General features: G+C 41.2%; 1 protein-coding gene across 1 annotated transcript in view; it reads right to left on the bottom strand.

The window, feature by feature from the left end:
• Positions 1–16270, bottom strand: part of LRP1B (LDL receptor related protein 1B) — a 1239928-nt gene that overhangs the window by 451020 nt on the left and 772638 nt on the right. Inside the window, exons 19-21 of the mRNA XM_039494476.1 lie at positions 12555–12635; positions 11396–11563; positions 1589–1771 (exon numbers count right to left, since the gene is read on the bottom strand). Of these exons, the coding sequence (XP_039350410.1) occupies positions 1589–1771; positions 11396–11563; positions 12555–12635 (432 nt within the window). The remainder of the gene's footprint in view (positions 1–1588; positions 1772–11395; positions 11564–12554; positions 12636–16270) is intronic.

The raw sequence follows: 16270 nt of genomic DNA, 5'->3' as shown, positions 1-16270 counted from the left end.
CTTCACCAGTCCCGTGCAGGGTCACACTGGTTTTCTAACTCTGGAACCATCCTGAGCATACCTATTGTACAGTCAGAGCAGAGCTGTTAAATTTAATGACTCTTCATTGTCCCTAGGCTGATGGTTACTGTGCTAAAGGCAATGTTAGCAAATGGTGAATTCCAAATTCACAGAGACATTCAAAACATACAGTATTTTATAATAACTTCATACACATCATCTAGAATTCATAAATTGTGCAGACTCCCAAATCAGAGTTACATCATATCCACAAATTAAAAGATGTAACATCACCGTGAATTACTGTATAACTTTTGTTATTGTTTAAAATGCCTTCTTGTAAAACGGAAGTGCCTGCCAGGAATGGGATCAAAAACTACTTACAGCCTTGTCTGCTTTCAGCATTTTATTTAACATGCTTAATTGAGACCAGCAGGCATGTTTAAGACATGTTGTATCTCTCAACACCCCACGGCCATGTAGTTTCCACAGTGTTTTCTTGCTCACAGCATTTTTATCTTTTATTTAGAGCATTTAATTGGCAGCAACAGAAGTAATAAAATATCTCAATTAAGCTATTTCAATAGAATGTTAACATTTCAAAACAGACACAGTGCTGTGGGAAAAGATACTGAAACCTATAATCAGTTTCTTTGAGTGGAATGGCGGACTGTGTTATTCCCAGTCCTCCATTTCAAACAGAGCCAAACAGCTCTGTGCCTAATAATAAGCATATACTCCACTTAACCATAGCCTATTTGTCTCTGCCAATTCAATCAATATATCTGAGATCAGTCAACAGAAGACCATAATTAAAACAGACTAGCAGATTTAGTAACCAAAAAAAAAAATTAAAAATAATCATCCTCTGGAACAATAACACAGATAGTTCAGGATTAAGGATCTGCTCAGAAAGAATGAAAATGCTAGGCGCGGTGCTGAGTAATGCAAAGTATGCAGGCACACCACTCCCCACAGAGCACATCCTACCTCTGAGATACCCCTTAAAACACAATTCCTCTGTTGCTTCTGGTTGGGCTGAGGGCAGTAGGTTACTAAAGCCCCTAATGGGATGAAGTAATAATTCTCCCTGAGTGACCAGCCAGCAATGCTGCATGGAACCAGGAGAGTGATAGACAGGTGAGCCACTGCTTTGACTCTCTGCACCCAGTTACTTAGAAAGAACAGTATCTTAGGCACAGTCCCATCTCTCTCCACAGTGCCCAAAGCCATTATCTAGGCAGCACTAATGGAGCCATGCAGGGAAGTGTGTTGAGGCCTTTAATAGAACTACTCACATACTTAAGCACTTGAATGTCTCTGCAGGATTGATGCTTTTCTGTGTATGTTGTAGCCCTTTCACTAGCCCTTCACCATTTAGTTTTGTTTGTTGATTTTAATTTTGTTAGTTTGAACTTCTTAAATTGTAACTTCTTCAGAATAGGGACGGTGTATTCCTACTATATATGTCTGTATAGCAGGTAGCACACTGTGGACACTACTGTCATACAAATAATAAAAAAGTTTTATTTTTAAATGGCCTTGAGAAAGACAAACAGTTGAATCAGAGCAAACAATAATAATGTACCTGTATTCTTGCAGGAAAACTTGGTTCTCTCATCACACAAGCGTATAGTTCCATTACAGCCCTTTTCATCGCTGCCATCTTCACAATCCTTTTCTCCATCGCAGCGCCACAACACAGGAACACAATTCCCATCAGGGTTACACTGAAATTCTCTCTCATTGCATCCTCCAGGAGAGGGAGTTTCTTAGATAAAATAATCAAGAGACAAGATTAACTCTATTGAATAGCCTGTTCACAATGTTTGTTTTTTCTGTTACCAGGTATATATGAAGAAACTAGTTTATATAAAACACAGCAGTACAACTGTCTCATTTGCTCAGTTAAATTTGGCAATTTGTGCAGAATAACAGGAACAGCCAGTGTTGTTTTTTTACTGAAACAAATATCTCCTCTATGACACCCTATACCTAAAGAAAAAGTTACACCTATTGTCAGAGAAAGAGAAATACAGAGTGCATATATAACCAGCAATTTAATTAAAACAAATAAAGTTACTGAGTCTATGAAATATATTATGAGCATGGACCACAAGTTTGTAAAATGAGTCTGTAGGGACCATGAGCTTTAGGGCTTTGTTTGATCCTTTCATTTCTAAACTGTTTCATCGCACAGTAAATGGTAAAGAGAAATCAGCTCTACAGTAATCAGGGGAATGAAGGCCAAGATATCCAGATGCATCCAGTGATTCTGGGTGACTTAATTTTTGGACACCCAATACCAGAGGCTACTCACTTTTGAAAATTGTGGCTGAAACGTTGAAAAGAAATATGGAAATTGTTCAATTAGAGAAAGTTTACAATATGGAACCCTGAATTCAGAGCCCAAGGTACAAAAGGTGACAGTTATCTTGGCCTTTCCCCACTCAGCTATGCTGAACATGAGCTCTGTATAGTTGAGGATTCAGACCTATATGTATTGAAGCATGGTAATTATGTGATAAGACTTCATTTGGATTAGCCACATGTTTACCATTAAGCATGTGTGTGTTTCCAAGATTGGAGCCTTATTTTACATTTTTGGATTCCTCACCTGTACTCTGCTAACCTAATCGTCACCACCAAGATTATTTATAGTATTCCAAACCTCTGAAATGTATTAAGGCACATTTTAAAGTCATGTCTTGAAAAGTCCTGCATTCACGATTTACACTGAAAAGTATAATTTGAACAATTTTTACCAGTATTTGTCCACAATCATAGTCAATTTTATAAAACATTTATTTTCTTTGTTTTGGTGACAGTAAAATCCCTGGACTTCTTTTTAATATAGGAAGTTATCTTTTTGATTAATCTCTTTCTTTGCAGTGTCTCTGTCCTACATAGGGTGACCAGATAGCAAGGGTGAAAAATTGGGACAAAGGGTGGCGGGTAATTGGCACCTGCATAAAACAAAGCCTCAAATATCAGGACTGTCCCTATAAAATCGAAACATCTGGTCACCCAAGTCCTACAACTCATGAGGAAGATGCTGCAGTGAAGCAACTTGTTCATTTTGTTTAAACACTGAAGAAACTTCAGGGCTGCCTAAGGATGTTCTACCAATAAAATAAATAAATAAATAATATAAACTCTGCTGTTACAGGGTCCTGCCAGCTAAATTGCTCCCAGGTGACTTTGAAGTTTTATACTGTTATTCTGTGATGTTACTTTGAGGCAATTTCAGGCTGCCCTCACTCAAAGCAGTGGTATCATAGAGCTTCAAAGTAATGTGGGAACAATGGTTGGAGGTTCATAGCAAAGTGCCAGGAGCACAAGTCACAATCACTCTGCAACACTGCAGGGTCTTTATGCACAAACCAGCATACTGGGAGCTCCTCTTTGCAGTTCCGACACAAAAGCCATTGCCAACACATTTCAAAAAGTTATACAGGTAGTTTCCAATTACATAATATTAAGATTCTCTACAAACTAAAGGTTTAGTTTAAAAAATAATTCTCTATATTGTTGTGAGTTAAGAACAAAGCAGCCATTAAGTTAAAACTTCTGGATTTCTTTTGTTTGTGTATAAGATCACAAACCATCCTATGGAAACTCTCACATAATGGGGGGCCCTCTGCATTCAGATCTAACTTACTCTGGGTACAAGGAAGAGTTAGCTTTCTTCCCATTCCTGGGACCCCAGAAGAGCTATCCACAAGATCTGATTCACACAGGAAGAGGAGATAAATGACTGTTCACTCCAGGCCAAGAAGGTGGGTGGATCCAGAGGAGAAAACATCCTTATCTCCAGTGATAGCTATTTTATGATTTTAATCACAAGTCTTTCAATACTTATTTTTCTTTTTTAAACAGGCCACATTAATTTCTGATTTCTCCATTCAAACTCATGAAGTTTTACCTTATCCAAAATGGCAACCATCTCCCATTACTGTCAATAAGACTGAAGCCACAGGCTCTCCTCAGCAAGATGGTCACCATGTGATTTTAATCTTTGTAGATGAAAATGAGGCTGCCCGCTGCAAAGAGGTGCACCATGTCTATAATTTCCAATGGGGCTGAAAACAATCCACCCTCTGGGAACATGATGACCTCTTAGGGTCACCTACAACCTGGATCGACCTCTTACCAGCCAGTCATCCAAGTAAGGGAATACATGGACTCAAGATAGCAGTTTGCTTTGGACTTAACTACAAGTTACAAAGGGATCTCACTAAATTGGGTGACTGGGCAACAAAATGTCAGATGAAATTCAATGTTGATAAATGCAAAGTAATGCACATTGGAAGACATAATCCCCACTATAAAGACAAAATGATGGGATCTAAATTAGGGGTTACCACTCAAAATAGATCTCTGTGTTATTGTGGATAGTTCACTGAAAACATCTACTCAGTGTGAAGCAGCAGTCAAAAAAACTAACAGAATGTTAGGAACCATTAGGAAAGAGATAGATAATAAAGTAAAAAATATCATGCCACTATATAAATCCATGGTACATCCATTCCTTGAATACTGCATATAGTTCTGGTTGCCCCATCTCATAAAAGACATATTCAAATTGGAAAAAGTATAGACAAGATCAATAAAAAAATATTTAGGGTATGCAACATCTTCTGTATGAGGAGAGATTCAATAGACTAGGACTTTTCAGCTTGCAAAAGAAACAACTAAGGGAGGATAGGCTAGAGGTCTATAAAATTATGAATGGTGTGGAGAAAATGAATAAGGAAGTTTTATTTATTCTTTCACATAACACAAGAACCAGGGGTCACCCAATGAAATTAATAGGCAACTGGTTTAAAATAAACAAAATGAAGTACTTCTTCACATAACGGACAATCAACCAGTGGAACTCATTGCCAGGGGATGTTGTGAAGGCCAAAACCATAACAGGTTTCAAAAAGAAATATAAGTTCCTGGAGGAGAGATCCATCAATGGCTATTAGACAAGATGGTCAATGATACAACTCCATGATCCGGGTGTCCCTAGCCTCTCACTGCCAGAAGCTGGCAGTGAACAACAGGGGATGAATCACTCAATAATTGCCTGTTCTGTTCATTCCCTCTGAAGCACCTGGCATTGGCCACTGTCGAAAAAATGTATGCTGGCCTAGATGGACCATTGGTCTGACCACGTCTGGCCATTCTTATGTTCTTATGGACCCCTAACCTCTAGGAAAAATGCTTCTACCACTGACTTATACTTTGTAAAAACAAGTGAGGCAGCCAAGAGACCAAATTGGAGATCCATGAACTGAGAATGACGACTGCTGACAGTGAATTTCAGAAATTTTCTGGTGCTCTACTGAATCACATGAAAGAAGGTGTCCTTTAAGTTGAGAGCAACATACTTGCCCTGACTCCGAGGAAAGAATAATTAAAATTAGAGCAACCATCCAGAATTTTGATTTTGGGGGATGGGAGGGGGAAAACTAGTTTAACTGCCTTATATGGTAAATAGGCTTGAGATCCTCTTGTGCCTTCAGGATCAGGAAGTACTGGGAGTAAAACTCATTTCTGCTGAAAAAAGAATAGATCTCCCCTATAGCTCCTACAAGAAGGAACAATTGTATTTCTTGCAATAACACTGTCTTGTGAAGGAGGATGGATGGGGAGTAGAAATAAATTGGGAATGTGTATCCCACTTCCACCATGCTTGCCCAAGCCCAAGTACAATGGAAGTGGGCCAGATGATCTGCAAAAATTGGAAAAGAACAGATGGAATTGTTAGAACTGGCAGTCTCCTCTCAACCAGCCCATCAAAATGAGCTCTTGGAAGATGTCACCTGCCTTGAGAAACTGGCAGCGGCCAAAGCAGAAGGTGGTGGTAGGTGTCTCTTGTAACCTTTGGTCCTTCTCCTTAGTAGGTCCTGGGCTCAAGGTGAAAATCCCACTTCACTGCTGGGACGTAAATGTCCAGGGTTTTCACAGTTGCTCTAGAGTCTTTGAGATTATGAAGAGTCTCAATCATCTTCTGTGAAGAGTGATGGCCCTTCAAAAGCTAAGTCCTGGACTGTCTGTTGCACCTCTGGAGAGTCCGAAAAAGAGGAAGCCAACTGTACCAAGGGCTGGGGTCAAATTCCTGCTCCTATTGTGGCTCATCACGAGAGGGTTCCCAAATGTATTTGGTGCCAGGCTCAGTACAGACGCTAGGGTGCTTTCAGTCCCAATGCTCCTGATGACCAGTAGATGGAGTCAGCCGAGGTGGCTGTGGGGGAACTCTCAACCAGGCACGGGGGGAGCCTCATGGGTTCCAAAAGAGCCACTTGTATGGCCCTGCCTCCCACCTGTGCATTGCCCAAGGGTCCCTTCGATGAGCTCCTTTCCAGAACAGAGGCTGACACCAGGGAAGGCAGGGGACATTCTCCTGATGGTGGTACTGGCTAGGTAACAAGACATAGGATCCTGCTTCAGAGTCTGGTGATAAAGATGCCTCTTCTTTTGCCCATGCCAGTGATGTACCTGTTGGTATCGGTCAAGAGGGTTCAGGCTCTGAAGAAAAGGCAGCCAGGGAGATCACCTGTGGCTTTCCCGTAGACAGTACTTCTTTAATCAGTATCCCAATGGCCAAATCCAATTGAACTGCCCGGCACAGAGATGAAGGTGCTGACAGTGGTACCTTCGGTGCTGGTGCCTGTCAAGTCTCTTGAACTACCAGTGACAGTGGGACCCAGAGGTTTAACAACCCTCTCAGCAGCTGAAATGCCTCAGGAGTACATGTTACCAGGAAGACACTCTGTGGTTAGAAATCTGCACTCTGAAGTCTTAAGAAGAGCTTGATAACTTTGTGTCCTTCAACAATCCTGGAAAAGACTCAGATTTCTGCTGCCGTTTTTTTGGTACCAGTAGCACTGGAGATGCACAACTGATCATTGCCAAGGGGCTCAGTACCTGAACTGAGGTAGATGGCTCAGATGGAGGGTGTAGCACCAATTCAAGCAGCAGATATTTTAGTCTGGCTGACCTTTTTTTGGGGGGGGGGGAATGGGGCTTAAAGCCCTTACAAATCAAACGTTTCTTGCTCACTTAAGGCAGGTGGGATAAGGGTCACAATTAGGCAATGCCCTATCATGTGAGTGGCAGTGCTTGAAATCTGAAGAGCATAGCATATCTCTGGAACTGAGACCAGTAACCAGACCGGGGGCCAGAACCACAGACACACAATTTGTTTTTTTGACTAACCAACTAAATAAATACACAAAACAGGTACTATTTACAGTTTTGATACAGACTTGCAGAAGCAAGAACAGGGAGCTCCAACAACTAACATGGCAGTAGGAAGGACCTGAGCAGGCTTGAGAGGCAGCTTGGCCCTTTATGTCTGCACGTGGGCTGTGGGGCAACAGAGGGTGCTCGTGCCTTCCAAGCCAGTACCGTGAAGGGAAAAATTCTCTAACTGTGCACTACAGCACACAAACACATACAACCAAACAGATATGTGCTAGCATTCAAAAAAGAACTGCCTAAAATCATCCATATATAAGGGGTAGGAAGTGTCAGCACTTCATCTGGTGAGGAGAAGATGTTAGTCTATGATGTAGCTTCCTCATCAGCCCTTTTCTCCTGTTCTTGAAAGATTCATCCTCACATGGAGACTGACGTGGAAGTCAGGAAGAGCAAGTGATTGCTGCCCCCTGGCATACCCCATGAGTGTAGCTGAGTGCTCTGGAGAATTATTGCTGATAAGTAACCCAGAGGTCCCAATATGGCCATTCAGGAGGGGCCCATAAATAAAAACAGGAGGGCACCCAAGACTGGTCATATCGGGCAGAATGTGCAGTGACTTGAGTCTGCCTGTTCCTTGAGCTACTCTCTCAGAGAATGTGTCAGGAGAGGTAGCTCTGGCTTGGTAATCAAGCAAGCTTTGAATAGAAACATGAGAATCAGAGGAGTTATCTTCATAGTTTCGAGGGAGAGGCAGACACACCTGGTGTTGAATCAATTGTTTGTCCTTTCTAAGAGGTACCAGGGAGCTAGTTGGCACTGGTGAATGATGCGTTACCAATGACAGATGAGGCTCCATCACCAAGATTCTTTCCACATCTGTTAGCAGAGGGGATTTGGGTTCATCTGAGACAAACGAGTCTCTGGAGAATTTAAATTCCTGCGGTACCTGGCTAAGCTGTGCAGGAACAGGGCAGTGAGAGGTGGTGGTACCAAGACAGACCTTGGATTCATTGGCACCAGTCAGTTTGGGTACTACAGATAGAATGGCAGAAGCCACATATGGTACCAGCTTCTTCAATAGAGTTATTAGCATAATGTGATTGGATGATACGACAGGGTGGCTTTAGTACTGAGCAATGCTGGATACCATGGACCTTGGAAGTACCTGAAGCCTTCGATGAAGAGGGACTTTCAATGTCAGGAGAGCTTGGAGCCTCAATAATACCTTTTCTGAGATGTGAGGTTTCTGAAACAGCAGGTCTCTGAGGTGACTTAAGCTTATTGGCACTGATTTCTCTTTGAGAGGATCTGAAACTCTTCTTTCTAGAAGCCTTGGTGCTATTCCCCATGGTTCTGTCCCACGTAGGTCTACTGAGTGAGTGGTCTGCAGAGGTCAATAGGGCACTGTGGTCACTGGAATACCACTGCACAGGGTGGGCACGGAGAGGACGGGTATCTGGGCCTGGGACTGGGGAATGTTGAAAGGAGCAAGCCATCATGAGAAGCCTAAGCTTTATCTCCCTGTTCTTTCTAGACCTACTTTAAAACCTGAATAAATTTTATCCTTAGATGGGACATGGATCCCTAAGTAGCGGATACAGTGAGAGTAGCTTTCACTAACTAGGATAGGATCCCGGCAAATGAGGCAGCATCTAAATCTAGAGGATTTAGGTGTAATCCAAGGATAGACTCCCTGAAAAAGAAGATACCCCAGAGAGGGGGGATGCAGAGTGTGTGTGGGGAGTCTCCCAAAGAAATATGCCTCCCAAGAATAACCCTACTAAAACTATTAAAATTATTAAGAGCTAAAAGGCTAACTAAAAACCTAAAAATAACAATCATGAAACTAATAAATCTATTTTCTAAAGGTAAAAACAAGGTAAAAAGCAGGCACTACAAGATGCTCCATCTCAGCCTGAGGCAGTTGAGGACCACCTGAGGGCAGTTCATGTGTCTCTGTGCTATATAGAGGGTGCAAGGATAGCTAAGGTCAGGTGAGGACTGAATGGGCACTGATACAGAAAGCCTCTAATCAAAGGCACATGCAACACATGTTCACCTGAAGTGGAGTACCCATAGGTATATTACTTTAAGAAATACAAGTTCCTTTTTAATAATTCACAGTGTTTTGATAATTAAATATTGTTTTAATAAAGACGAAGGAATCAGGTTAAAAGCAGCTGAATAATTTTCTATTTTAATTTTAAGAAGAGGTCATGATGCACAGGGAGTTTTCCAAACCAGAAATACATTTATACTCTCCATTAAAAATTACATGCATTATAGGAGTTGGGAATAAACTTGACTACAACTATGTATAGTTTCTGCTTACAAAGCACATGGAAGCATACTGAGTGCATCCACAGGCATGCTCAAGCCTTTCTGATTTTTCCCATTAAACCTAAGGGCAGCTGAATGTGTTCACAGTTCCACAAGGTTCTTACCACTAACTAAAAATTGTAAACATCCTTCATAGCTTTGCTCTGAAATAGATTTAGAAAGATAAAATTTATGACATGAGTACAAATAGGAAAACCAAATTAAAGTTAATCTTATGTCAAAAATAATAACGCCTCATTGCTGAGGTTTAATTCCATGATTTGAACCCAACTGATGTGCAAATAAAATTATTCAAAATTCATTTAAGCGGATGATACAAAATGATGGGGCTATAACTGCAGAATATATCCAGGTTTTCATTCCTTAGTTTAGCTAAGAAAAATATATTAGACTTATAAATTAGGGACTTTTTTTAGTGCAACATTTATCATCGCTTTCTTTACAAACTTGGTTCAAGGTTTCCAGTGGAACATACATATTCTGTTGATTTTCTCTTTTATTGAGTAATATGGCTTTTATATCTAAAATACTATGTTTGTCTTACCTTATATTCCTCTATATATGGGCAACAGGATAAAAACTTCAAAACATAGATAGCTCCCATTTTAACTACTGTGGGTAGAGTGAGCACCATACAAAAGTCAACTTTACAATACAGCTATATTTTACTTTATCGTAAAATTATTCAGTCTATAGAAAATATTGCAAATAACACAGTTTAATTACAATGGCACAGTAAAGATATTTTTTGTGATATCCTTTATATTTGAGATCAAATATGTTTCTACAGTATTTTAACTATATTTCCCTGGTTTTATACATTTGGAGGTTTCAGAGTAGGTTGTGATTGGAGAATTAAATCTTAGTATGTAATCAAATTATTTTGGAAACTTGCTACATCACAAGTCACAGCAGAATGCTAATATTGTCAGTAATGACATCATAATGGAAGCTTTCCTTTAATTTCTATTGAAAAATTAAGAAATTCACCACATGTGCTCATTTTGTTAAATTGCTACATGAGGCAGTAGATGTTGCCTTTTTAGTAAACCAAACAGCAGGAACAAAAGAACGACTATCATAAATTGGAGATCTGATATATTTTCACTGTAAAGCACAATTACATTTTTTGTTTGGTTGACTGGTTTTGAATAAGAAATAAATACTGAGTACAAGGAATTTTAGGGATTATTCTTTGATAAAATGTAAATAATTATAGGAAATTCTTATTATTTTACTATTATATTGAGCTAAACAGTTGTGTAAAAATACTTGTGGATACTAAAATGGTAACTTAAGCAATGTTGCCTTGCCTAGTGTAACTTGATCCAGGAAACATTTCTCTCTATTAAAAGGACAAGAATCATGTTCAGTGTAATGCAGTGAAGTAAAACTATCGACATTGTGCTGGATTTGTTTCAGCAGAGGCTGCTCTAGCTATAGGCAGCTGCCTAGGGAAGCAAATTTGGTCTTGCCATTCCCCAAGGAGAAGGTAGGTTTTTGTTTGTTTAATTGATTGGCACTATTTTTCTCTCTCCTGTTACCTGTAAAGGATAATTGAGAGAGAGAGAGTATCACTCCTTCCTAGAGTTTGGTTTTACTAGTAACTCAAAAACAAAAACACTACAAAATCTTCAGCCTGCCTGTTTGGCTGTCCTTAAGATTTGTCCTTTGAGCTATCCAGAACTTAACTCCCTATTCCCTTTATATCCTATTTGAATCACCATTTTAAGAGAGGTATCAGATCTTAAATATCTGTTTTCCGCCACCAACGATTTAAATCTCTTTCACTTTTCCAACGGATGAGAAAGTTCACTATTCATTTAGACTAAATCTTTATCACGGTATTAAAATAGCCAACCTTCTTTGGTGCAGTTTGTTTTGGTTTCATCACTGAAGTCTCCACAGTCATTGTCACCATCACAAGCCCAATGACTTGGTATACATCTGCCATTGGAGCATCTGAACTGGTTACTGGAGCATGAGTGAACACAACCCAACTCATCACTCCCGTCGCCACAGTCGTCATCTGTGAACATTCAGAATCAACATGAGGAAAAAAAAGTCAGACCAGCTTTAAATGGTACAAAATCTGAATAGAAGCCTGACCCTCATGAGAAACTTTAATAATGGCTGCAACAATGTTTGCATTTACTCTTTTCATATCTACAGTGTTCTTGAGAAGAAAACAAAGAAGTGATAGCCAGTATGTTAAAGTTCTATATATTGCTTTCTCTGCTGGATCATACCAGAACTACTATGTCACTATGAACAATTCCTTGTCCTGTCTTAGCTGGCCCTTTTCTGCAATTGGGTGTAAAGACTTTTGTTTTGGTAAACACAAGTCCTTAGTTTTATTCCCACCAAAATCATGCATTAGATTGATGAATGGGCTGCAGATAAACAGTTTCAGATAACTTAAGGCCAAAATGAAAATCTAAAGTCAGAATTAGCCTTTTAAAATAACATGAGGCAAAGGCTCTCATTACACATTTAGAAACAGAAAGCTGGAGAAAAAAAACACTAATTAATTCATCAAAAGGGGGTTGGAGTGGGCTTCCGTATTTCAGTACTGTATGATGATTCCTGTAATCTGTGATTGTGATTCCCAAGAAAGGGATAGTAATGCATTAAACACTAAAGCTCACTTTGCACACTTGTTCAGCCAAACATAAAATAATCAGTGGAATGTATTTTATGGAAATGCTCCGATTCTTGGTCATTCTTATAACCAAATATTGTCTCATATTGCATTCTATTCTAATATAATACAGTAGATTTGCAGTGATGTTCCCGGTTTAACTCTAAGAGCAATTCTTATCTCTGTGTTCTGCCAGGTGTATGGCCTCAATTTCACAACTTTTAAATCTTAAATCAGTAAAATAAAACCATTACATTTATTTTATGCAGGGCTACAAGCTGGATTTACTCTCAGTCCCAGTAGGAAATGAGCATATTATCAAAAGTACCCTCAGCCTCCTAATCAAATCAGTTTAGAATACTGAACATTTGGTACTTGCCTGAGTCACAGTGCCATTTACTGCTAACACATCTTCCATTTTTGCATATAAATTGAGTTAGTGGTTCACAGGTTGGGAATTCTGTGAAGGATATGAAGGTATCCAACATGAAATGTGTTAATGACGATACCAGATTTAACTTGTATCCCGTTTATTTGTGTCCCCTCCCTCATACATGCACAAAGGCACAGAAGAATCATTAAATCACTTATTGAAGTGGCCATTGCTTCTGGAAGATAATTTCAACATCTTCTAAATGAGTGTCTCCTAGTTACTAGAAGGGAGGGTTAGTCATTTGCTGCTGAAGGACAATCAGTAAATGCTGTAGTGCTAGGAGAACAAACAGACACTAAGGCGTTTTACCAGCTCATCCAGTTTCCTGTAAATGAACAACAGCTGGAAGCAGCACCATGCTCCGCTTCTCTAAAGTGTATGCAGATGTTTCAAAAGTGCTGTCCTCTCCATGAATACAGAGAAAAGTAGGAGTAAAAACACCCTCTCAGTACTTTTTTTTTAAAAAGGACAATGAAATCTGATATGATTTACATAGTAGAGAAAATCTGAAAATACATCTTTCTGCAAAGATATGAGTTTTCTGGCATAAAGTTACAAAAATGCTATGCAATATTTGAAAACTAAACATGAAAATTACTCTAATTCACTGATTTGGGTCTGTTTGAGGAGTAGGTGCTACCAGGGCCAGCTCCAGGCACCAGCTTAGCAAGCAGGTGCTTGGGGCGGCCTCTCCAGAGAGGGGCGGCATGTCCAGGTATTCGGCGGCAATTTGGCGTAGGGTCCCTCGCTCCCACTCGGAGTGAAGGACCTTCCACTGAATAGCCACAGATCGCGATCACGGCTTTTTATTTTTTTTTGGCTGCTTGGGGCGGCAAGAGCCAGCTTAAGCTGGAAAGCAGCCGGGGCCCCGAGCCTGCCGGGGACAGAAAACTCTGGGGCTGCAGGCTTCATTCTATGTTAAAGTAAGAATAATAAATATATTTGGACCAGCAGTTCAGCAATGCTTTACTTTTTTAAAATAAATAAGATGAAAACTGTTTATGATATTTATTTTGTAAAAACTCTAAGTTTTCTTACAGGTAGGTAAAAAAGAGCAAATTCACATAGTAAGTTGAAAGAGTAATTGCCGAATAATTTAATTAATACCTTTTCCATATAAAATTACCCTTTTTATCTTATGGCTTCATATATTATGTAATATTAAATATGATGTTTTTCGTATTATTTAATGTACAAATACAAAATAAGCCTTGAAAAATTGTTGGCGCCCGCCACACTCTTCTGAAAACATGAATGTGCTACTGGCCACAAAAAGATTGGGGATCACTGCACTACACTATCACATACAAGCTTATATTCTGGCAACTTGTGCAAGAGGTTTAAAAAAAGGGAGCAAAAAGGTGCAAAGGGCTCTTATACTGTGGGTCAGTTAGAATCAGGGTGCTTGTGCTTCTTGAGTGCTTGAGAGTCCCAGGTGCTGGAGGGTGGGAGCAAATGCTGCATTGGCAATTCTGAGGGACAGGAGCTATTCCCAGGCAAAAGCCATTCCCTCCTTTCCCTTGCCCTCCCAGCCCCAGCACACTGAGGGGTTTCTGCCTCACTTAGCACTTTGCAGGCAGGATGATTCTAGCTAATGCTGAGATGCACAGAACCTGCACTCTTCTCACTCACTTAAATTTACTATGCCTTTAAAGCTGTGTCTTGGTTCTTACTAATGAAGTATCTCTGAAGTAAATTTAATTGTAAAGTTACACCCCACCCTGTCAAATGTATGCATCATAATACTATTGACAAAATATAATGTGAACTGGGAGAAATTATATTTTCAAAAGTTCACTTTTATCATAAAATGTTTGATTGCAATGTAGCTGCTGGTAAAAAGCAGGAAATGAAACACTTGGAAAATATAGAAGTGATACAAAGGGACATGAAGACATTAGAAATACAAGTAGGAAATAAACTGCTTTGACAGTTACACACTGCAAGTCACCATTAAAGAGTGAATACTTACAAACAGTTCTCACATATATTCCAGTAAAACTATCAGGAAACTAAAACACTGGATTATGTAAAGAGCTACAAAGTAAAGGCTCAGCCTCACTACAACTCCAAGTCTATCCATGTTTGTCTAATAGTCTCGTCCAATTTTGGTTAGAACAAACAATTGAGTTGGCTCCAGAGTTTTATTTTCATATCAATACCAAGTGTAAACCAAGTTTGTGCATCCAGTGTTACCATAATGCTTAGCTGTGTTTGTATCAGTGCAGTCTGAAAAAATCTAGGCAACCACCCCATAGTAGGGAATAGATTGCCTGAAGGATATGCATATCAAGCATCACCACTAGCTAAGGCAGGGGTGGGCAAACTATGGCCCAGAGGCCCTCCAAGCATTTTAATCTAGTCCTTGAGTCTCTGCCTGAAAGCGGGGTCCAGGTCTTGCCGCACTCCTGCACTCCAGCCAGGGAGTGGGAGCGGGGTCTCGCCCCACTCTGCACGGCTCCTGGAAGCAGTGGCGTATTCCCCCTCTGTTTCCTATGTGTAGGGGCAGCCAGGGGGCTCCACACGCTGCCCCCACCCCAATCGCTGCCCCTGCAGCTCCCATTGGCCAGGAATCACGGCTAATGGGAGCTGCAGGGGTGGCGCCTGCGGACAGGGCAGCGCACTGAGACACCTGGCCCTACCTCTGCATAGGAGCTGGAGGGGGGACATGCTGCTGTTTCTGGGAGCTGCTTGAGGTAAGCACCGTCCAGAGCCTGCCCCCCTGACCTCCTCTCGTGCTCAACCACCTGCCCCAGCCCTGATCCCCCTGCTGCCCTCTGAACCTCTTATCCCTGGCCCCATCCCAGAGCCCGTACCCCCAGCCAGCGCCCTCCTGCACCCCAACCCCCAATTTTGTGAGCATTCATGGCCCGCCATACAATTTCCATACCCAGATGTGGCCTTCAGGCCAAAAAGTTTGCCCACCCCTGAGCTAAAGGAAAAATGGAATTTACATCCCTTTCTACACTGGAATATTTTGGTGCTGGAACCTCTGCCACAATTGTTGAATGCTCTATATTCACACACACAAAAGAATATTTACAAAGGTGCACAAGTGCTGCCAGCAACACTGAAACTGAACTTCTTCTTCTTCGAGTGATTGCTCCTATGCATTCCATGTAGGTGTGCGCGCCGCGCGTGCACGGCTCTCCGGAACTTTTTTACCCCAGCAACTCCGGCGGGCCGGCTGGTGCCCCCTGGAGTGGCGCCGCTATGGCGTCTGTCATACACCCCAGCCGGCCCGTCCGCTCCTCAGTTCCTTCTTCCCGCCCGTGATGGCCAGTTGGAACTGTGGAGTGCTCCCTTAGTCCTCCACACCCCTAGCGTTTTCTCCAAATTTCTGTATATAGTTAGTCAGTTTGTACATAGTTTAGACAGTTAGTTAGTGTTTAAGGAATTAAGGGGGTTTCACCCTCCTTTTTTCCTCACCCGGTGTGGGCTCATGCCCCACACACCGGGATTCAAGCCGTGCTCGGCTTGTCAGCGGCTGATGCCCATTGGGGACGCTCACGACTCCTGCCTTCGCTGCCTTGGGGAGTCCCATCGCCCGGATAAGTGCCCCATTTGTGCAGCGTTTAAGCCGTGGACTCGGAAGGAGCAGGACTCCAGATTGAAGCAGCTCCTCATGGAGTCGGCGCTTCGCCCAGCGGCACCGACCCCAG

The sequence above is a fragment of the Mauremys reevesii genome, linkage group 11, assembly GCF_016161935.1.
Source record: "Mauremys reevesii isolate NIE-2019 linkage group 11, ASM1616193v1, whole genome shotgun sequence".
Classification (NCBI taxonomy): Eukaryota; Metazoa; Chordata; order Testudines; family Geoemydidae; genus Mauremys; species Mauremys reevesii.
Note: the sequence above shows the minus strand (reverse complement) of the source record. Positions and strands in the feature narration are given on the sequence as shown.